Raw genomic sequence first — 22,835 nt, forward strand, 5'->3', positions numbered from 1 at the left:
TATCTGGTATGTTTACCATCGTCACTTCCGGGCTTCACTGATTCGCTAGTCAAGCTGCTAGCCTCCACCAATCAGAATGGTAAAAGAATGACCGACTCGAATGGCGGATTATACATTTGAGTCGGCTGAAATGAACGCCGACGTGGGCCGATTCGAGCGACCACACCAAGTAGACTCATGTCACGGACGCCGACTCTCTCAAAGACGCCGATTTTCAGTCCGGTGTGGACCCGCCTTAAGACGACAAGCTAACAACTTTTAAAACGCTTGTTTTCTGAATGGATTCTGGTTGGTGGGTGCTAGGCTATGCTAACATTGTAGCTGCTCCATCAACACTCCAAATAAGGTCATCTAGACATAAATACAGCAGAGACCTTGTTGTTTGGACCACAGACCGTCTCTGGTTTCTCCACATAGTCTGGTCTGGTCTCTGGACTAAAGTGAGCTACTATCTAGACCTCTGGGGGACCACAGACAGTCTCTGGTTTCTCCACAAAGTCTGGTCTGGTCTCTGGACTAATGTGAGCTACTATCTAGACCTCTGGGGGACCACAGACAGTCTCTGGTTTCTCCACAAAGTCTGGTCTGGTCTCTGGACTAATGTGAGCTACTATCTAGACCTCTGGGGGACCACAGACAGTCTCTGGTTTCTCCACATAGTCTGGTCTGGTCTCTGGACTAATGTGAGCTACTATTTAGACCTCTAAGGCTTGACATAACCACACAGTGGTTGATGCTACTATGAGACATGGTTTAACAATCATCCTCTCAACTGCTTTGAGTCTCACTGTGCTGATGGTCTGGATGAGGAGGATGTTCCACACCTACATTTGTGTTTTCATACTGATCTTTACCAGCCATCTATAGTAATGCTGAAAACACGGAGCTCTCAGCTGCTGTAGTAACGGTACAACTCCGCTCGTCTCCCCAGAGACTTATAGTTCATACACATCCCACAGTCATTCTGCCTAATTAACTGCACTCCTCTACACTTCCACCTTTGATGCTGCTCAGTGTCTCTGCTGCCTCCCCTCCCTCTGATGAGCCTGCTGGAGTAGGTGTAGCCCACGGTGCCCCCGGGTGGTGCCTCATTAACCCACATCTCACTGGATGATGGGAAACACTGACGACAGTGTGTGTGTGTGTGTGTGTGTGTGTGTGTGTGTGTGTGTGTGTGCATGCATGTGGCTTAAAATGTAAATGTTGCCTTTGAAGAAACTCTTCTCTCATCTGTAGATGCGAGAAGCTGTTTTTGAAAATGATTTTACAAACGTTTCTCCGAATTTAAATCACCCAGCTCCCCATCTATTACAGTGTCATTGCTAATGCTGTGTTCATTTATGAGTGGAAGTTAAAAACAGGAAAGGCGTCATTTCCAACCTCATGCATTCAAGCTCCCAAAGTGGGGAAAACATGTATTCACACAAGCAGTCAACTAAAAATATAATATTGGCTTGCTAAAGTTTAAAATCTTTGAAAATGTCTACGATATACTTTTTCGCATTTTCTTTCATATTAAAACCACTTCCTCACAGTTGAAATTGGCCACTTCCCAGTGGATCACAGCCCCTCTCACTGGTAATGCTGCATTTAAACTCTGTACTGCCGATTTAGCACCGCACTTTTAAAGAATTATCATTCTCACGATGGAAAGTTGAACCAAAAAGGGATAAAAATCGATCCAGCAGAAGCAGAAATGCCACCTTTTTTATTTCATGTGTTCCTGTCAAAACCTGGCACCCAGATTACCCACAATGCGATATGTCCGACAATGGGTTGGTGGGAGATTCTTTTTTCTTTTGTAACTTGCTGTCTTCAACCGATGCTGACTCAAGTGACATCACTTGTCAGATGTCAGCAGCTCTGGAGACCCTAAAGGCTTTATACTACTGTTTTCATAGATTGTCTTTGTATTGCAACTCATGCACAACAACGTCCCTCTGGATGAGTAAAGATTTATCATAATTATTTCTTATTTTAGATAGCAACTCATTATGTCGCCCTGAAGTTAACACTGGAAGCACGATGAAGATCCTGATATTGAAAAAGTGCACTCGTGCTCAGAGACGCATCAGCCTCAGGTCCAGCTACCCGTCCAGATGCTTTTTTAAGGCCTCACCTCCTTCATTTGCATCCCATCTCAGCCATTTAGTAAACTAATCCCTCAAGTAGCAGTTAATGTTCAGCCTCCAGTCAAGAGCTCTCCTCTGCCCTCCGTCCCTGACAGCTGATCTAGAGCCACTTCACTTCATTAGGATCCTCGTTTCTTATTACCAGCTGTGTTTGTGTTACAGGTGATTCAGCTGGAGGAGTCTCCGTCCTTGATTACTAATAAAGATTTAACTATTGAATCATTTAGATTCATCAGTTAATTGTTTAGCTTGCAGAATATAATGTTAATGTGACAAATCCCCACATTATCAAGTTCTAATAATCCAGTCTGTCAAGTGTTTATTTCAACAAGATAATAAAGTAACAAACCCAACATTTTTAATTCATCACGGTATCATTTTTGTTAAAGCAAGCAGATACTGTTGGTATTTTTGCCAGATAAAGATGTTAAACAATGAATTGCCAACAATTAAAGTCAAGATGAATCAATTCATGTACAGTGTTAACGCCTCACATGCAGTACTTTGTAGATTTCACATCTGTGCTGGAAATATTTGCTGCAAAGCGACAATAACGTTGCTCTGCTGGATCACAAATCCTGCTTGTACGCAGAAATCTATAATGATAATGGTGGACTGGATCGCTGGAGAATTGGAGCTTCATGTAGACGGACTTTCCCGGGGATGAAGATGAATGGATGACTTACACGCTGTGACGCAGGCAGACGGGTGAACCTGCAGACAGGCAGATTACTGCAGAGACGTGTAACAAATACTCTGTTGAGGTGTTTATGAGGTGCGTTTGGGTTTGTCTGCATCGAGTTGTCGGCTCTGATTAAACAGGCACACATTTATTTTTGCTAAAATCTGACATGTAGAAAGCGATGGTTTCGTTTGTTGTCAGTCAGAACAGAAACACCATTAAAGGGATCCGTGTTTGGGCATCAAACTGTCATTACCTGTAAGTTTCTAAGATTGTAGTTTACTCCTTTTTTACACCTTTTTTTAGTTCTGAAAAGTGTTTTGGAAATTCAATTTACACACTTGTTTATTTATGATACGTGTCCACATTAGACACTTGATGGGCGTGCCACAAGGCACCTGATTGGACCAACGCATTATTCTCTTATGAAAAAACTTGTTTACTGAAATGTGATTCTAAAAACATTGACAATCTTTCTTAATTAATTTATTTATAACCTTTATTTAACCAGGATAACCCCATTGAGATTATGAATCTTTTTTACAAGGAGGTCCGGTTTGTTTAAATGTTTCCGGATGCAGCGATTTGCATAAAGTAGCCAACCTCATTGTTATGCAAATGAGGAGCGGCAAGTGACATGTCCCATCCCTCAAACAGGACCAGAATGCATTGCACAACTGCTTAGTTGACAGATACCATCCGTCAGTTATTCCTGATTCACGTCATCACATGCTCATAAGCTTCAGACTTCTGTATCATAATGTTGCTGTCTGCAAGCTCTGAAGCTCTGCTGGCATCAGTTTAGCTGTGAATGTAAATGCTGAACATAGAAGGTTGTATTACAGAAATGTTTACAGGGGGTTCTTCTGTGAAATTTTGCAAACAGACGTTTTTGCCAGCTCACTGGGATACGTGTTCAACACCCCAAAGTAGATGTTGGTGCATTTCCTTTAAACCGGGAGTCTGTTGACACAGTATCCGCTAAATGCCACCCAACTGTAAAAGGGTAAGATTTAAATACCGGTTGCGATAGCTTACGTTTTGCATTTGATGTTGGCTTCGTGGCTTCTGAGCTGTTTCCTGACATTTAGCCTCTCTGCTCCATCCCTCTCACTGTTGTTGCATCCTGTTTGTTATTGTGGCTTCAGGAGCTCCTAAAGAAGGAGAAACCAGTCGGCCGTATTTCAGCGTTGAGCAGCGGCCGCCGTCTTCAGGCTCACTGTTGTGCAAAGTGAAATATCAGCAGCCGTGCTGTTTGAGTCCAGGCTGCGCGCTACATGCTGGGTATCAAACACAGGAGGTGAATGTGCTCTCAAGCATCTGCACACTTACCACAGGGCTTTCCTTGGACTTGACTTACAATACGTTAGAATAAACCTTTAACTTTCCTGCCACCAGGCAACTACATCCTGGTTCAAAAACTGAAGCTGAAGTGTCTTAAACTTGCATTCTCTGGCCATCAGGGGGCGACTCCTCTGGTCTGGTAGCATGGAAGTCTGTGAGAAAATGAACCTACTTCTCTCTTGATTTATTATCTCAGTAAACATTGTAAACATGAGTTTATGGTCTCAATCTCTCATTGTTCTGTGTTTTATAATTTGTTTTTAATTGTCAAGGGAATAGTGAGAGATATGACACAATTAATAGGCTATAGCAAGTTTAGCTAATATAAACACGATTTTCCAGATAATCTGACGTTGCCATTGCTCCAAAGCCCTTCTGTCCGTTGGATTACTTGGTCATGAAGTGTACACTAATAGTTATTCTAATAGTTTTGGGAGGTCAACAAGATTATTAACCATGAACAACGTAATCTAGTCCAATGCAACAACATCCCTGGCCGTACGGTCTTCAATAATAAGAGGATGTGGCGTCAGGACTCAGTCAGCATGGTGGTTTGAGTTAACAATATTAAACGCCCTTTAAAAAGCGACATGTCATGAATATGTCATGTGCTGTGGCTCAGCAGGCATCTGAAGGTGAAGCTGTGTAGCAGAAAGACATGCAGACGTTAGCACAGCTGGAAGCATCAGCAGGAGTGTGACAGACAGGCCAGAGCTCACCGGGAGGTCGACACTGGAAAGCACACTCGGTCAGACAAATGCATCTAAATTGGTCTGTTTGTTACCTTCGTCGTGGTCTTCCATCCACACTATATGATGGTTTTTCCATCTCACAAATGGAGCGTTTGGAAAACGGTCTCCTGAGTGGATAAATCTGTTACCTCAGTGTGCGCTTTGGCAGCTGTTAGAAAACCATGAGTGAAGCTCAGTGCTGCGTGGCAGTCTGAAGGGCTTTACGCTCTCCTGCTATCAACGTATTTTTCAAATTGTTTTAGTCATGAATTATTTCACAAATGTGAATACAACACAGTGAAAAAGCAAAAAAAAAAAAAGAGCGTTTGCAATGCAAATAAAGGCGTCAACCAATCATGTTGCACCTATAGAGCGCTGCAGGGATGAGGTACTTTTGTAGTCCAACAGGAAGTTAGCATCGCCCTGCTTCCCTCCATAAACAGCAGATGGGATTTTTACACATTTTGTTCAGAAGATATTTATAGACTTTACAGATGAACACCACTTTTAGGACAGACAGACGGATGGACGGACAGACAGACAGACGGACAGACAGACAGACAGACAGACAGACAGACAGACAGAGGTGTGAATCTTCATGTCTGTAGGGAACAGTGGATGTGTCGATAGCCATCGAGTACATTAATATCACCTCTTCTTGTACTGTGGCATGCACACACACACACACACACACACAGAGATCAGTAATAAGACAGCGTCTGCTCAGAAACACTTGGGAGGATGAATGAAACAGGCTGGAACAGCAGGGAATTGGCTCAGTGATTTATACACTCGCCGGATAAAAAGAGAGCAAGAATGAAATAAATAAATGGGTCACTTCAGTCAGTGCTGATAACCAATTCCTCTTCCCCTCTGTGGAAAACGGGTTACAGTGGGATTGTCAGAGCTGGTTCTTCTGTGAGCTGAGAGAGGAGAAGATATTTCATTTTAATTCACCAGATCTGGTGAGAGTCGGGTGGGTTTTGCAGCAGGAGCCTGCGGGGACCAAAGGGAAGATCCCTGTCCATCATCCAGCGCTCGTGGGACGGGGGTGACGGGGGGATGACAGCCACATGTCAGAGCGTTGGATGCTGCAGCCACAGCACTCTGCATCCCCCTGGGGAGGCGGGGAGAACATGTGACCTGCATGACAACGTTTGGTTTCTCATGGTGGGGCTGAAGATGTTGAAGTGGTGGATGGGTCGTCCTCTGTGGACTAGTTATTCATCGATTCCCAGCCTTTGAGAGAGTTGAGTCTCTTTTGTTTATTCCAGGCCTGCTGGCCTATATTACACTCATGTCTGCTGTGGAGTTATGTCTGGAATTTGTCTGGAATTTGGCTCCTTTATTCTTTTCTTTTCAAACATACTTGTTAGTAAGTTTTAACGTGTTGATGTCATCCTGTTTTTTATAGTGTTGTAAGGAAACGCCAATTATTTCTTGATCTATGGTGTTTTACTTTTGCTACTGTTTATTTAATTTATTCCTCATTTGAAGGGACACGTCAGAATGTATTCTTCTTTATTTATTTCTCTTTATATATATATATATACATTATATACACACACACACACACACACACACACACACACACACACACACACACACACACACACACACACACACACACACACACACACACACACACAAATAGTCTCTTGGCATGATGTGTGTAATCTGCTCCTCTCTCCTGACTGAGAAACACTAATTATGTAATTGACTCGATGTCTAATTCAATCTGTGTAAGGAGGACACGGTTTGTTTTACAGTATCAGGAAACCGTCGCTATTCAAGTCTCTGTTGCTTCGTGTCTCGTTGTCTCACGGACTGAAAAGCAGCAGCAGATCATCTCAACGGTGGTGGTTTTGCCTTTATGTGCAGAAAAAGCACCTCATTGATTGACACGCTTTCTTTTACTGTCTCTTTACTTGTAGCTCGAGGCCACGTCTGTCTGGCTCCGTGGAAACTCCAGACGGATCGCTGCACTGAGGAGGCCAAGAAGAGGAAGACGGTCCGCTTGGGATCTGATCCAATGACCTGCAGGAGGAGAGAGGCAGCTGATTAAAATGGGGTAAGTTTAGATGATCAACAGCAAGCTGCCAGCAGCTGCAGGAGTAGAAGATTTGATCTGTGCAACACGATGCTGGCAGATAGATAACCTCTGACCTCAGTCAGAGACACTGACTCACTGTGAAGACAGAATTATGAAATAAAAGCACAAAAACATGAATGCTTTCTGAAGGTTTCTTGTCATAAAGAGATGCTTTTATTGTGGCGATTGGCGTTTAAGTAGATTAATTAAGTTTAAAATGCAAGTTGTTTTTCTGTGAAAACTGTGGATTGAATAGACCTGGTTCTCGCTCTCCTGTCTGAGAGTTGTAATGTGGAAGAAACCCTTTTATACCACTGATCCCTGACCTGAAACAACGTCTAGGCTGAGACTAGACATCTACGAAACTTTGACTTTTCAACCCTGAATGACCCGAATTTGAAGAAGAATTGAATGAAAAATATAATAAAAAAAATAACCTAGCTGATACCAAAACCAAACTGACAGGCAACAAAGGAGGAGGTTTAGGCAGTACAATGGAAAAATACCAAAACACTTAACTGGAAACAAACCAGTGTTGACTAAGAAGAGTCAACTAATCCAACAAGGAACACGAACAAACATAGACACCAGCAAACCCCCGAAAACACACAACAAGACACAGGTGGGCAGACATGAGGGCAGGCTGGAGGGCTGATGAGACTAAAGCAACACAGGTGATACACAGAAACAAGTAGGGAAAACCACAAAGACAGGAATTCAAACCAACACAGGAGCAGTTTAGGAAACAGACTGTTTAAAAGCCAGGATCATGGCGCTGACGTGAGGCGTTGGGATGAGATCTGACTTCCTCCTCTCTTCTGGTCCAGATTTTCCACCGAATGTCTGAACCAGGCTGCAGAGATTTGCTCTCATTCAGTCACGTTTGCATTAGTGAGGTCCGACACTGATGCTGGGTGATCAGGTCTGTGGTGGGATGAAGTCAGGACTCTATGCGGACCAGTCACGTTCTGCCACACCAAACTGGGAAACTCATTTCTCTATAGATCTGTCTTTTAGCACAGAAGCATTGTGATGTTGGAACAGGAAAGTCTTCACAGTCCACACACACATTTAGATCTCAATAATACACAAACCGACTTGTTAAGATGACGGTTGAGTTAATAATGGAGACACTTTGACAGTGAATCCCATCCTATAAATGATTAAGTCCCTCATTTTGATGCTGTGCTCTTCACGCTCTCTGCCATCATATCTGGAGAAACCAGCCCCTGTGCATGCTGGGACATGGTGGCTGATTTACTGTCCTGCTGGCAGGGATGAGTTATTCCTCTATTAGCTCCGGTGACGGAGGGAGCAGAGAGAGCGTGCCCTCCAGAGAGCCTTTATACTGGCTGTAATTCAACCAGAGCAGCGGCAGTGTGCAGAACGCACACTCATGCTAATTAAATCCAAATACCACATTTTCTCCTGTACACAGACACACACGCACATATATTTACGTGTGAGAATAACATAGAAAAGAATGCAGAGTCAGTTATTTTTTCTGTTTATTGAGTTTTACATATTACAAAAACAATAGTGTTCTGATTACAGATCTAAATACAGTATACCCCAGAACAGATACCACCCCCCCACCCCCATCCCTCCGGCACCCAGCCCCAGCAGATGGACATGCATAGGTAAAAGTAAATTAAAGATAAACAAAATAAATAATAATAATAATAATAATGATAATGATGATAGAGGAAGAGAAAAGGTAGGTAAATAAATAAGCAAGTGAATAAATGAATGTATGAATAGATAAAAATAAATAAATAATAACCGTTGTAATACTCAATAAAATAAATAAATAGACTAATAAGATCAGTAAGGAAGCATAGATATCTGAGTTGGCAGGTAGTAGGAAATATAAATCAATTAAAAGTAAATAAATAAGTTAGTAATAATAAAGAATATATAATAATACAAAAATATATACACATACATACACATACCCATATATATATAAAAAGTGAATAAGTAAAAAAAAAAAAGGGAAGGAAAAAACAAAACAAAAACACAGGCTCAGCATTGCAGTACTCAGTTCACAGTGATCGGACATCTTGTGCTATTAATATAAGACAGAAAGGGATTCCAGGTCTTCTCAAATAAGACATCCTTTCCAATCAGAGTCAGTCTAATTTTTTCTAATTTAAGAAAATAAAGCACCTCCTTAACCCAATTTGTATAGGTGGGTGGGACTGGGGATTTCCATTTTAGCAGTATCAACCTCCTGGCCAGCAGATTGTGAATGCTATTAAATCCTTTATAGCTGGGGAAAGAGTAAGAGGGAAAGGCCATACACCAAATAGGGCAGTTAAGGCATTGGGAGTCACGTCCCTTTCAGTTACCTTGGATAAAGTACTAAAGATTTCAGACCAAAATCTAGTCAGAGAAGAGCAGTTCCAAAACATGTGTGAGTAATTTGCTGTGGCTTGTTGGCACCGATCACATAGTGGAGACACTGTATCGAACATTTTTGCGAGCCGGGCTTTAGTGTAGTGGGCTCGATGAAGGATTCGACATTGCATGAAGCTATGACCAGCACATATTGAAGACTTATGTACTCTCTTGCAAAATCTCTTCCCAAACATCATCAATAATCACCTCTCCCAAATCTGTCTCCCAGACTGTTTTAAGTACAATAGAAGAGCCTGGACAAAGACTATAAATATTTGAATAAATAGAGGAGATTGCCCCCTTTAATGAAGAGAGGCTTCAGAAAAGTCTCAAAATCTGAAGACTTGGGAAGAGCGGGGAATCCTGGGAATGAACCACGGACAAAATTTCGGATTTGGAGGTATCTAAAAAAATGTTCTCTAATAGTTTTTATGCCCAGCCTCGCCCATATAGAGAAGGTGCTGTCCAATAACGATGGGGGAAAAATAGGATTAGCTGCAAGTGGAGCCTCAGTTGAAAGAGTTTGAAGGCCAAAATGACGTCTAAACTGAGTCCATATTTTAATACTGGAGGCAACTATCACATTCTTGGTGTGATCAGAAATAGAAAAAGACAAGGGCGAATACAGTAACGCTTTCAATGACGCCGGCTGAACTGAATTTGCTTCCAAAATCAACCATGATGGGGGGACCTCAACATCTCCATAACTAATCCAATAGTTCAGATTTCTAATGTTTGTTGCCCAATAATAGTAAAGGAGGTTTGGTATCACCATTCCGCCCAAAGCTTTGGGCCTCTGTAAAACTTGTAGACGCAACCTAGGAGGTTTCTTGTTCCAAATAAAATCTAAAATAAGACTGTCTACTTTACGGAAAAAGGAAAGAGGAAGGAAGATAGGAATGCATTGGAATAAATATAAAAAGCGCGGGAAGATGTTCATTTTAATTGCATTGATTCTGACTCTATGGAGAGATTTAGTAGGGACCATCGCTCAAAATCTTGTTTAATTTTTGTGAGCAGAGAGAGGACATTTTTCTTATAGAGATTAACCAATGTTTTGGCAACATAAACTCCAAGATAAACAAAGCCGCTACCTTAAATGGTAAATTTTGAAGCTGAAGTGAATTATCATTTACCTCTCCATTAACAGTAAGCATTTCACTTTTACTAAGATTAAGTTTATATCCAGAGAATCTACTAAATTTGTCTAGGACTGAAAGGGCTGCAGGAATAGAACGTGACAGATTAGACAAAAGCAACAGGAGATCATCCGCATTCAGCGCCACCTTCAGCTCTACACCATTTCTGGTTATGCAGAGTCAGTTAAACATGCAGTAAGAACCTTTAGGTGGTTCTCGCTCATGGAAGGGAGCTGATTGATTAGGTGCATAATGCTGGTTGTACACCCATTGGTGTTGAGCTTCATGATAATTGTGATATATTACAGCGTTTACAGCATGGTAGGCATTTCCTTAATACCTCCGGACTAATTTGATCATTGCGGGGAATTTTACAAATTAGTGAGCAGGACTGCTTTATGGCAGTAGTGGATTGTTTTCTCCATGTGAACAGCGCGGCTCCGAGTCGGACGGACCACTTTGATCTATGACATTTTGTGCAAAGCTTCTTGATCACCCAACCCAGTCTCACGGCAGGTCAGGAAATAATCAGGTTGTGCAATTTTTGGTTTAAATGAAGTATTCAATATTGAGAAAGACCACTTATGGTGGGGAGGTGGATGGGTCCAGCAACACAGGACATTACACCAGCAAACCAGTGTTGGACACGTGTCTCAACGAGTTGAAGTGACACGTTCATGTCTTCCTAAACCGTACTGTGACGAAGCACAGGGCTCCAAGACCAACTTACCTTGTATATACGTCATCACGTCATAATACGACACATGCATGGCTTGTTTCAGATCAGATGCAGAAATACTGTTTTCAATTTGGAAACACCAATGAACAACTGTAATGCAAGAAACGTTTATTCATTCGTCAACGTCAATTCAACTACAAAACTACACATGTACACCTGATATGTTTGTTGCCACCTGTGCTTTAGATCAATATAAAGCACCTGTGCTTTAGATTTTTTTGTTTGGAGAACAATTACTTTGCCAGACAGCCAATAAATAAGATTTGAGAGACGCAACACTCATTGTGTTGGAGGTTTCTGATTATCGCTGTTAACGTCCAACCATGTGAGGAATGGAGATTTATCCATTACTGCTGCAAAACTGCAGCCTCTTCGTGCTTTGGCATCAGGGAGCGTTTAACTCTGCTGATGATTTGGGTTTTATTATTCACCCAATGCATCAGGGATGAGCCCTCTGAGTCCCTGTTTCATAACGTAGCCCTAATCACAGTAACGCTGCAGACGGAGGATGAAGACCAGTCGACATGGTGTTTGGTCATTACAGAGCTGCAGAACCGGGACCGTCTGCTGCTGCTAATCTACTGCTGTCTGATTAGTCAGAAGGACAGTTATATTCATTACTGTCTCCCAGCGTCACACTCATTTCCTCTCTCCCTCTCTGTCTCATCTTTTTCTCTTTTACAACTCTGTCTGTCTCTCTGTATCTGTCTCTCAATCTCATGCTTTAATAGCCTGACAAGCAGGGCAATAATCCCTCTATTATTATTCCTGCTGCAGAGTAAGAAGAAACAGAAGAAGCCTGAGGGGTGGGACGGGGAGCCGTTTATATCCAATAAATGTGATTATTCTACAGTCTCCGTGTCCAGAGCTGAAGACCTCTGACAAATCTCTGACGCGTGGCCGATGGACAGTATGTAGTCTCAACTGTGGATTCAGTGGTAGAAGTAGAACTGCTGACTGGAATGTGGTGTTCAAACCAATATTACAGTAATAAGAAGAATATTTTTTTTATCTGTCACAATATGGCACACATTTACACATAAAATATTTGGTGTTTAATTTGCTTTAAAGAGTAACGAAACCCCCAATCAAGTGTTTTTCAGCTGAAAACCAATGTATCTAGGTCTATTCTAGTGTGCTTAAGTGATTCAGATCCAAATATTTACATGTGAGTGCAAAGTATAGCAATACTACATTGTGTGATAAATATGTATCAGTGACTGTCCTCTGCTGGTTGAAACCCGGCTATTACAATTGTATTTTGCTATTAGCTGATCTGCAGCCAGGTGAGGCAGCTTTAGTCACCAGCCGTCCCCTCCCTCTGTTTCTGTCTGTCTGCAAGATGACGAGCAAATGTTGTCCAGAAACACTTAAAATAAGTTCATCTAGACATAAATACAGCAGCGACCTTGTTGTTGTACCAGTCTCTGGTTTCTCCACATAGTCCGGTTCGGTCTCTCTACTAATGTGAGCTACTATGATAGAGCTCTGCGGGACCACAGACCACTTAGATATTTGTCTCCGTTTCATATGACCACAGGAGGAGTATCTCAACGCTGATAGAATTTCGTGTCACGCATCTCATTGGCTCGAGATTAAATATTGTATCTTTTGCAAATAAAAGATTTGCCTCATTCCTTGAGCATGATTGAGCTAGAGAGGACTGAGGCTCTGTAAAGTGTTTCTGAACACGTTATAATGGATAACGTTTCAATCATCACAATCATCAATGCACAACCAGTGAACTACATTATTGATGACTTGATATGGTTTCAGAGCTCAACTCAGGTAAGTTTTAACAGCCTGATATTCATTTACGTTATTATCATACAGAGAGTATTAGTTTTCCAGACTTTGGCAGGAAATGCATAAAGGTGTTTGATCTATACAACTCTGGAAAAAAAGTAAGAGACCACTGCAAAAAAAAAAAAACTTTATCTGGTTTTATTTATATTAGATAGATTTATAGCTGTGTGTGTGTGTGTGTTTTTTTTTTTTTTTTTTTCAGAAAATGACAATTGGTCAAAATACCAAAACAGATCCAGTGCTTGATTAATGCAAAGAAAACAAGTTCAGAATTATTTTTGGACAACAAAATACTCATTTGAAGATTTCATGAATCAATATTTGGTGGAATAACCCTGATTTTTAATCCCAGCTTTCATGCACCTTGGCATCTCTCCACCAGTCTCTCACATTGCTCCTGAGTGACATCATGCTTGATGGCTTATGACCATCCATCTTCCTCTTGATCACGTTCCAGGGGTTTTCATTGGGGTTGTCATTGGGGTTTTCATTGGGGTTCAGGTCTGGAGATTGGGCTGGCCATGATAGGGTCTTGATCTGGTGGTCCTCCATCCACACCTTGATGGACCTGGCAGTGTGGCATGGAGCAGCGTCCTGCTGGAAGAATCAATTATTTATTTATTTATTTCGGGCATGTCAGTTAAATCATCATCATCACACATCTTTGTTCAATAATACAATACACATGGCCGAAAGGGAAAGCGGGAGAAGCCAAGGCTTATCTAGTCCCGCCCCCATCAATCCTCAGTGTTGGTGAACATTTTCAGAGCAGAGGGAAGCAGCTTTTCTTCCAGGAGGACCTTGTACGGGTCTTGATTCAAGCGTCCTTCACAAAGACAAAACTCCCTGATTCCAGTCTTCCTGAGGACCCCAGATCATCACCATCCTTCACCAAATAACACAGTGGGTGTGAGACACTGTGACTTGTAGGCCTCTCCAGGTCTCCGTAAAGCTGAAATGTGGACTCATCAGAGATGATGACCGTACTCCAGTCCTCTATGGTCCAGTCCTTATGGTCTTCTGTAAAAATCAGCCCAGCAGGTCTTTGCTTCTCATTGATGAAAGGCTTTTTTCTGGCTCTGCATGACTTCAGTCCGGCCTCTAGGAGTCTGTTTAGAACCGTCCTCGCCATACACTTCACCCCAGCTGCCATTTTCCATCCTTTTTGTAGGTCACTTGATGTCCTTGATGTGTTTATTCTTTTCCTTGTTAAATAAGATCTGGATCACCTAAACAGTCCATCATTAACTAGAATGAGGTGTGCCTGTGTTGGAATTCAACACACATTGGAATGTAATATTTGCCATACATGTAGAAATGCTGATATGAGTAAGAAATGGAGCGGTCTCTTAATTTTTTCAGAGCTGTATATTTCATAGTGATATTGATGCAAATATAATTACAGCTTAAAGTTTATCTGCACATATCCTACTGATTTGATGCTAAGGCTGCATTCATAACAAAACATGAAGCGATATACAGTATATCTGCGCGCCACAATTGCATACAAAGTCAATGGATGGACAGATGGACAAAAAGGCAAATAAAGCAAATAAATGCAAATTAGTGTCTTTCGCAAATTTAAAGTAAATTTAAAGCAAATCTTTTGTGTTGTATCCATCAGTGGTCACCCAGTTTTGAACAATTTCCTTCTTTTGACTGTATTTGCTGGTTTTAACTGTAAGGTGTCCTTGAGTGTTTGGAAAGGCACCCATAAATGAAATATATTATTATTTCTATTAGGTCAAGCCTATCACCCATCAAGCCAAACTCCAAACCTGAAAACCAACATTTTAAAAGTGATTTGCTTGTGTTTGATGTATGTGATAGTGTGATAGGATGCATGTAAACATATAGTCTCATATCTTATCATCTAATTTGTTTCTTCTTGTTCGTCTCTGCAGGCTGCAGGTCTTGGTAGCTGCTGACAGTGTGTCTGAGGGTCGCCCACTCAGCCTTCAGCCATGCCGGACGTAAAGCCTCCACCACCATGTGACTACCCCTCCACCTCCTCCGCCGCAGCCTCCACTGGCTCTCCCACTGGGTGCACCTCCCCCCTCCACCTCATCAGAGACATGGAGCCCTGCATCACCGACCTCCCCATGTCCCCCGACCCCTTATCCCCATTCCCTCGACACAGACCTGGCGTCCCCCACTACCCGGGGCCTCCCTTCCCGCTCATGGCCAGGTGTAACAGCAGCACCCTGCTTACTAACCTGGGGCTAAGGTACTGCTCCAGCAGGCAGGGCCCTCTGGGGGTGGTACCAGGTCAGGGGCTGGCCCCAGGCTCCTGCAATCACACAGGAAGCAACAGGCCTTATAGGAGCATGGAGAACCTGAACTGGAACACAGTGGCAGATTCTGGCCTGTGTGCATTCAGTGCTGCCCCCTACAGGAGCACAGATGGTGAGTTTATTTTACGCTACACCTCCACCAGCCACTGGTATGATGGGCCCCCAGATGGATCTATGGTGGGGGGCCCTGGACTAGTACCCAACCAAGAGAGCCTGATGTTTTACCCTCGACATGGGATGCCCAGAAAGGACCTACCCCTCTTCCCTCAGTTGCTGTTCCCAGGTGGCGTCGACGAATGGGATGCTAGAAAGGGCCTGAGGGAGAAACTCCGCCTCCAGAGTGCCAGGTCATCAATTGAGCCTTTGAAGCCCCTCCCATTGCGACCTCATGCGATGCCAGGTGCTGCACCTGTTGAACGGGAGGACGTACATCAGGTGAACCCAACAGTTGCTGGGTCCAGGCCGCCATGCACAATGCGCATCACCAGCTCTGAGGAGATCAAGCAGGAAGTCCTGAGGCGCTTACATCTCCGGCGACAGAACAGCAGCCCCAACCTGGCTCTCCACAGCTCCCCGTCCAGCCCGAAAGTAGTTAAGATGTCCTACACGACGGACAACATTGCAGGAAAACCAAGTGGATCAGATTCTGTGTCGGAGCGCCGCAGGCCTCCTGTGGGACGCCTACATATTCCAACATTTGAGGAGTTTAAGAAGATGAGGCAGAAGGGGGGAGACCAGAACAAAGAGTCCACAGCAGGTTCTGTGGTGTCTGGAAAACCTGAGGATGACCTGCCACAGGAAGCAGGAATATCGGACGGTAAGATAACTCCTTCTGATTGGACTGTCCCTCAGTCGAGCGCTGCTGGAGGAAACAAGGAGCAGCAGGAGGAGGTGCAGGCAGAAATGAGGAGCTCAGAGAAATGTCCCTGCAGCACTGAGTCCACCTCCATCACCAGCACATACTCTCCCATCCGCACAGGCCCATCTCCACGGTCTCCCCTGCCGCTGGCCAGCTCAACCCAGGAGAAACCCCTTGCTGCTGGGGGGGGTGAAGGGAGCAGCAGACGTAGGAGGAGCAGTCTGGAACCAGCTGGGTCACTTCCCTTCCCACCCAGCAGGGACAACTGGGTTCGACCTTCCAGCTGCTGCCCAGCACTCCTTCTGGAGGGGACGGACCTATCCAGCTATGGAGCCAAGATCTACAAGATGAAGGACGGCCTGATCGGCTCGGCGCTGGACCTCATCAAGAAGAGGTGAGTGCGGGAGGGGCAGCCGTGTGAGTTTATCAGGATCAGAAGTATTCAGAACGGATGATGCTCTGGAGACAGATGTCTGGCAAGTTAGCCAGTTCTTGTCCTTCTCCTGAGCGGCGGTGGTTGAGGCGGAGGGACCGTAATGCTGCCACTGTAACCAGTGTAGCATTAAAGCATGGCAAAATTAGCAAGCAGGCTAACTAGCCAGCTTTCCGCCAGTCAGCTAGCTAGTTTGCTAAATCCACAGCTTTAATATTATACTTGTTAGAGAAAATTAGCCGAGCAGAGCTCTGGATTGCTAAGATCGGGAATGTTGCTTCTCCTATTTTATTTCTATAATTTTTGGTCAACACTATACCGTGTAAATCAGGCTAAATCTAATTAGTTAACAAAATCAGACTTTTACATGTAGTATTGCTGCTAAAACGGATGCAAATGACCTGAATCCCAGTTGCCAAGAACAAAGTGTGTTTAAATACAAACCAGCTGCAGGTGGATACATGAGGGCTCTATGATTCCTGCAGCCTTCAGCAGAGGTGTGTGTGTGTGTGTGTGTGTGTGTGTGTGTGTGTGTGTGTGTGTGTGTGTGTGTGTGTGTGTGTGTGTGTGTGTGTGTGTGTGTGTGTGTGTGTGTCTTGTATCGCTAGGTGCAAGCCCAAATGATGAAGCTGCCGTGTGTATTGTGGTGTTATCGATTTATCTCAGTTATTGTGAGAGCAGCTGTCGGGGCTGGAGACTGTGGGCGGGAGGCTGGCATGTAGCATGACAGACTGGAAGACTGGCTCAGTCCCTGCAGACTGGCTGACTGCTCCCACCGTCAGCTGTTGGCACAATAATACATACAAGCTGTGTTTCATTGTGATCAAGGACAAACAAGAGGAGGTAGTGTTTTACAGCATTTGGGTCCAGGCCTCCATGTAATGTAAATATTAGGCCCTGAATAAGGAGCTACTTGATAAGGCCTGTTGGGGAATATGAGCAACACCTACCCTGCAGGCTGTGATAGACTAGAGATGTAGACGGTATCTTTCTCTGCTTGTCAAGGCTGTCGCTCCTTTGTCTGCACTGCTATATGGGATGATGGACGTCTGAAGCTCCACTGCATGAAGAAATAATGTGTCTTTGTGTGTGTTCAGCATGTGAATGTGCAGAGCTGCAGGCTGCAACAAAATAGTTCTTCCAATAAGTATATAAACATATAGTTTAATACTGGAGAAATAAAATGCCCAACATGGTGCCTTTGTTTTAATTCAATCAGCACTGTAATAGGAAAATGGTTCTGCAGCCATGCTAGTGGATCTTTCAGGCTGTACTAATGTACAGTGGTGTTTTGAGTTGCATGCTAACAAACTGATACTAAACAGGTGCAATGTTTAGCTTCTTAGTTCGGCACCAAGTGGTAACCTCCGCTGCCTCTACACTCAAAGACCACTAAACACGTTACTTCACCTCATGGATGTTCCTATCCCAGTCGAGCCTCCGTTTGTTACGTGTCACCCTTGGGCAACCCCCCACCACTGACCCAAATCAACCACCGAAGACATCAACTGGCCACTTGAGTTAGCATGCTAACATTTGCTTATTAGCACCAAACACAAAGTACAACTGATCCCAATGGGAATGTTATTATTTTTTTACGTGAACAATTTTTTTTCCTGAGATCTAAAACAAATACACTTTGAAAAATACATTAAAAAAAACATGTGGACGTTTTGCAGTTGAGGAAAAGTCAGTTGGATTAATTCTCTGGAGATCATGAATGTCTGTTTAAAATTTCATAGCAATCCATATTTCAGTCTGTACCAAAATAACTTACACTGCCTACATACATTCTGCTATATCTTATAAAACAGAAAAGCCGCAAATTCTCATGAGCTCGACCCCGAGAGTGTTTTGCATCTGACTTGATTAATAACTTAAATGATGAATTGATTATCAAAACTGTCAAAGAATAACATCAGGCATCTTCGGCCCAAGCAGCTCACCTTCAACATTGCTTATCCCAAGACGATTCATCTGTTATGTTCAAAAAGCACCCATAATGCAACACACTGCGATTTAAATGTGACTTGAGGCTCTGTGCATATTTTAGTACTTTGAGATTTATTAATTAAACATGCTTCTGTATTCTGTGTGATCTCTGCAGCCTGAGGTGTTTGACTTCCAACAATGGGTCTCTTTGTTTAAGTGTATCATGCTTACGGAGCATAATGCAGCTCGAGCGGTATTATCACAGTAATATTCATGTTATTACACTTGGGGGGTTATAGGACTTCATTGTATACTGCAATGAAGGTGTACCAGCATGTGGAGGGACATTTTCTATTTATTTGTCTCTATTAGATGTGCACTCATTAATATATTCCATTGGAGTGATATGCATCAGTGAAAGTGACAGGCGGGCTAATTTCAGTGTCACGCGTTGGCGTGTTGAGCGGTGATCTATAGAGGTTCCTGATAAATTAAGCTGCAGGTTATTACTTCCCATGCATCATCGGCAGTGTGACAGCCAACGCTGTGAAGGAAAAGCCTTTCATGACACTTTGTCTGACGCTTCACTCGAACCAGCATTCATTGTATCAGCTTTTCACTGGCACCGCATTAATGGGGAAATCTGGACACCTTTGGTCTTTGTTCACTGTAGCACAAAACAACAGGTTTCCTGGGATTTCTGTAGTTTCATCTGAAGAACGTGGCCACAGAGCACCAGAGAATGTTTTTGTGACGTGTCCTGCAGTTACGGAGGGAGAACTCGTTTGAATAATGGGAGATCACGTTTAGTTTGAGGAAAAATAACAGGCCACAGGTTTAAAAACTAGTGTGGCAACGATCCATTGATTAGTCGATTGACAGGAGTCAGTTGGGTTGCATCAACAAGGATTTCTTTATAAACCTGATTAAAGCTTATTTTACTTGAAATCATGAAAAAATAATAAATATAAATAAATATGATATTGTTTAATCCTATGCCATATTGCTCTTAATTGCTCTTAATTCAGCCAACAAGTTTTTCTCAAAGGAGCAGAGATTACCGTTTTTCTGCTGAGTCATCGTGATGTTTTAGCTAGCTGGCGAAAATCTAGCTAGTTAGCAAACAAACGATTACTTTAATAGCCTTAAATCTAGGTCCCACCAACACGCAATTTTATTGTGTATATATTTCATTTGGGTGAGCAAGCATCTCCATATTAATTAAACTCTATTTAAAATTGTTTTAAAGTTGGATTTACAGAATAGAGATCAGCTTTTAAATGTGCAACAGAGCTCTAAAATCTGGATTTAGTTTTTCCACACTCTGATTAGAACTAATTTTAAAACTAAATGTATCCTTTATGGTGTTCATAGGCTCTCTAAGTAACTTAAAAGCAAATATGCAAACACACGTTTGTCGGTGTGACAAACTTTGGTTCTACGTTATTTATTTGTCACTAATTCCCAACATTTCAAACATAACATTTCATGGGTTACTAAAGCAGTTGACAGATTGCTCAAAACAAAATGACAAAAAATTAGTGGGTTCCAACAACACATGTCCCAAAGTGTTGTGATGTCATGTGTGATGCGTTTGTGATGGTTTCTTAAACCTTCTGTTGTTACCTGCATGTACACAAATCAGTAGATTTCAATATTTTGCATATTTCAGCACGCTGTGAGACTGTGTTGGTCCAGCAGCCACAGATCAGTTTGTTTTACGGAGGACCAGGGGCATGTGAGTAACTGTTGTTGGATAAAAACCATGTAGCCTCGCTATGATTCACTATGACCCACCTGGTCCTGAGATTAACCAGCCTCCTCTCTCAATCACCCCCAAAAATATCAATCAATTCTTTCTTTCATTGTGAGAACCAAACATCGTTGAGAGTCTATGGGCCTATTTAACCTGCTGACCCCAAACTCATTTAATCAGAGTAAAATATTATAATCTTCTAAAATTGATGAAACTCCAGTTTTTTCTTGTTCTTTTAGTGATATTATATTTTACTCTTAGATTTTTTACCAGAAAAACTAAATCAATACATAGTTTTGTTTTGATGGCATATGGTAAACAGCATGATTTATTGCAGACACATTCCTCAAATTTAACATCAATCAACATCAATAGAGAACCTAAGCCCCGCCACTTCCTGTGTCCCCCTTCAGACCTTATTTCAGAAAAAATATGCACAGCAGTCAACAGTGAGAAACAAATCATTTATTGATCTCTGTGGTATGAATTACACATATGATGTTTTCAATTTAAAAATGCTAATCAGTGAACCACATCTCTGCTAGCTAACTTAGCTACGTTCCATAGTGTCACGTTATCTTACCTGATGTGTTTTATCCAGCCACCCTTTTTAGTATTGTTACAGGTACCGAGCACACAGAGAGACATCACCTATCACACTTTTGGTGGAAAGTCTTTACAATGACATGTTTTCACAGTCTGATACTCAACACCGGCCCTGACCAATTTGGTGCCCAAGGCAAGATTTTAGATGGCGCTGCCCTTGCATGGCGGTCAATTTGACGACCAACCTACACTCACACAGAAACTGCATGCCTGTCTTTGAGATTTGTAATAATAGCAGTAATAATTAGCATTGGTAAAAATAGTTGAAAAAAGTTAAACAAAAAAATTCCGCTATGGATGATGCAGCCACCATTTGCCTGTACAGCATATTCCAAGGCAGTTTTATGACAAACTGAGACTTTATTGACATGCATCATATGATTAAATTTTGTTTGGCACAATTCAAATGGGATCAAAAATGATTTGTCACTCGCTGTTGACTACCATACATATTTTTTCCTAAATAAGGAAGGGGCGTGGCTTAGGTTCATGCAATATTTAAGACTTTGATAACGGACTGCAGGACTATGGGACACTCACCGTAAGTCCCTTGTCTATCTTTATTTTATATGACCTTATTCATTTATTCTATGGCTTTGGCTGTAATACACTGTTCCCTCACTAATTGTCAGACCAGCTTATAGAGGTTATTGCTCCCACCTGAGTAGTACTGCATACTGGTGCTGCAACTAACAATTTAAAAATGTCCATTCAAGTTACTCAACCTCCAAGGTGATGTCTTTAGATATTGTGTTTTGTCAGACCAAATCCAAAAGTTATTCAGTTTAATATGATATAAAAAAAAAGAGAACAGCAGAGAAAAATGTATTCTCTATTTATTTTTGAATGGAAAATGTATTTTGGATAATTACCAAAATAATTAGTGCAATTTTTCTGTCAATCAACTGATGGACTGTTCAACTGCTGAATTTCTTTTGGAATTTCTCGTGGAATAGCTGTTTTTTTAAAGAAAATGTACACTAAATTCTTAATAAAAAATTACAATATTTATCCTCAAACTATAAACTACAGATTTAGGCCACTATTGACAAACTTTTACATATTTGTCTATTGAATTATTTGTATTTTTGTTTTAGAAATTTGTATTGTATTAATTTGGAAAGCCTGATTACTAATTCCATTGTAATTCCATTGTTATTTTCGAGATTGATGTAAATATAAACGTTATTTTGTTTGTTAGTTTGTTTTGAAACCAGACATTTTGCAGACGGAAGCCAAAAGGTTTATGTCCAAATGATCAATGGTGTTGCTTTGTGTCCGCTGGACATTCACTTTAATATTAAAAAAAAAGTTGTCTTCCCCGCAAGTGGGAAGTCATGTTTTTTTTTGATGGACAGTAGTGAGATGGGACAGGAAATGGGGACCTAGAGACATGACTTGCAACAAATGTCTCCGTGGTTCACGCTCAGTTTTTTACGATGCTGGCTCAGTCTGTGTTCTGTGTGTTTGTTATGTGTCTTGAATGCATGCTAGAGTCCCTGCATGCATTTGTGGTTTGTGCACATGGGTGTGTTTTTATGCTTTGGTCTCGAATCACATGCTGGCTGCAGGGAGAAATCCTCAGCTTAAAGACAAAGGAATGAAGGGAGTGTTTGTGTGAGTGGTTGTATGCAGGAAGTGTCCCTGTGGTCCAGGGGTTCAGGTGTTAATGTCCACTGATTGCTGTCCTCCTGAGGAGGGGTTGAGGGTTGCAGAAGAGGCATTGATCTGTGTGAATGAGGGGTAGAAGAATGATGGAAGAGGAGGAGGAGGAGGGAGGAGGAGGGAAGAGGAGGATGCAGGAAGACACAGCAGGAAGCAGGGAGGATGAGATGGTGGAATGAATGACGAGGACGCTGTAAGGAGAAGAGTGCATTGCCAGAATTACAA

General features: G+C 42.3%; 1 protein-coding gene across 2 annotated transcripts in view; it reads left to right on the plus strand.

The window, feature by feature from the left end:
- Window positions 1–22,835, plus strand: part of arhgef49 (Rho guanine nucleotide exchange factor 49) — a 66,064-nt gene that overhangs the window by 32,092 nt on the left and 11,137 nt on the right. For both annotated transcript variants that reach the window (XM_084022564.1, XM_084022565.1), the window contains exons 2-3: window positions 6,824–6,960; window positions 14,970–16,612. In XM_084022564.1, the coding sequence (XP_083878690.1) occupies window positions 15,030–16,612 (1,583 nt within the window). In that variant the 5' untranslated portion in view covers window positions 6,824–6,960; window positions 14,970–15,029. The remainder of the gene's footprint in view (window positions 1–6,823; window positions 6,961–14,969; window positions 16,613–22,835) is intronic.

Source organism: Eutrigla gurnardus (genome assembly GCF_963514095.1).
Source record: "Eutrigla gurnardus genome assembly, chromosome: 12".
Classification (NCBI taxonomy): domain Eukaryota; kingdom Metazoa; phylum Chordata; class Actinopteri; order Perciformes; family Triglidae; genus Eutrigla; species Eutrigla gurnardus.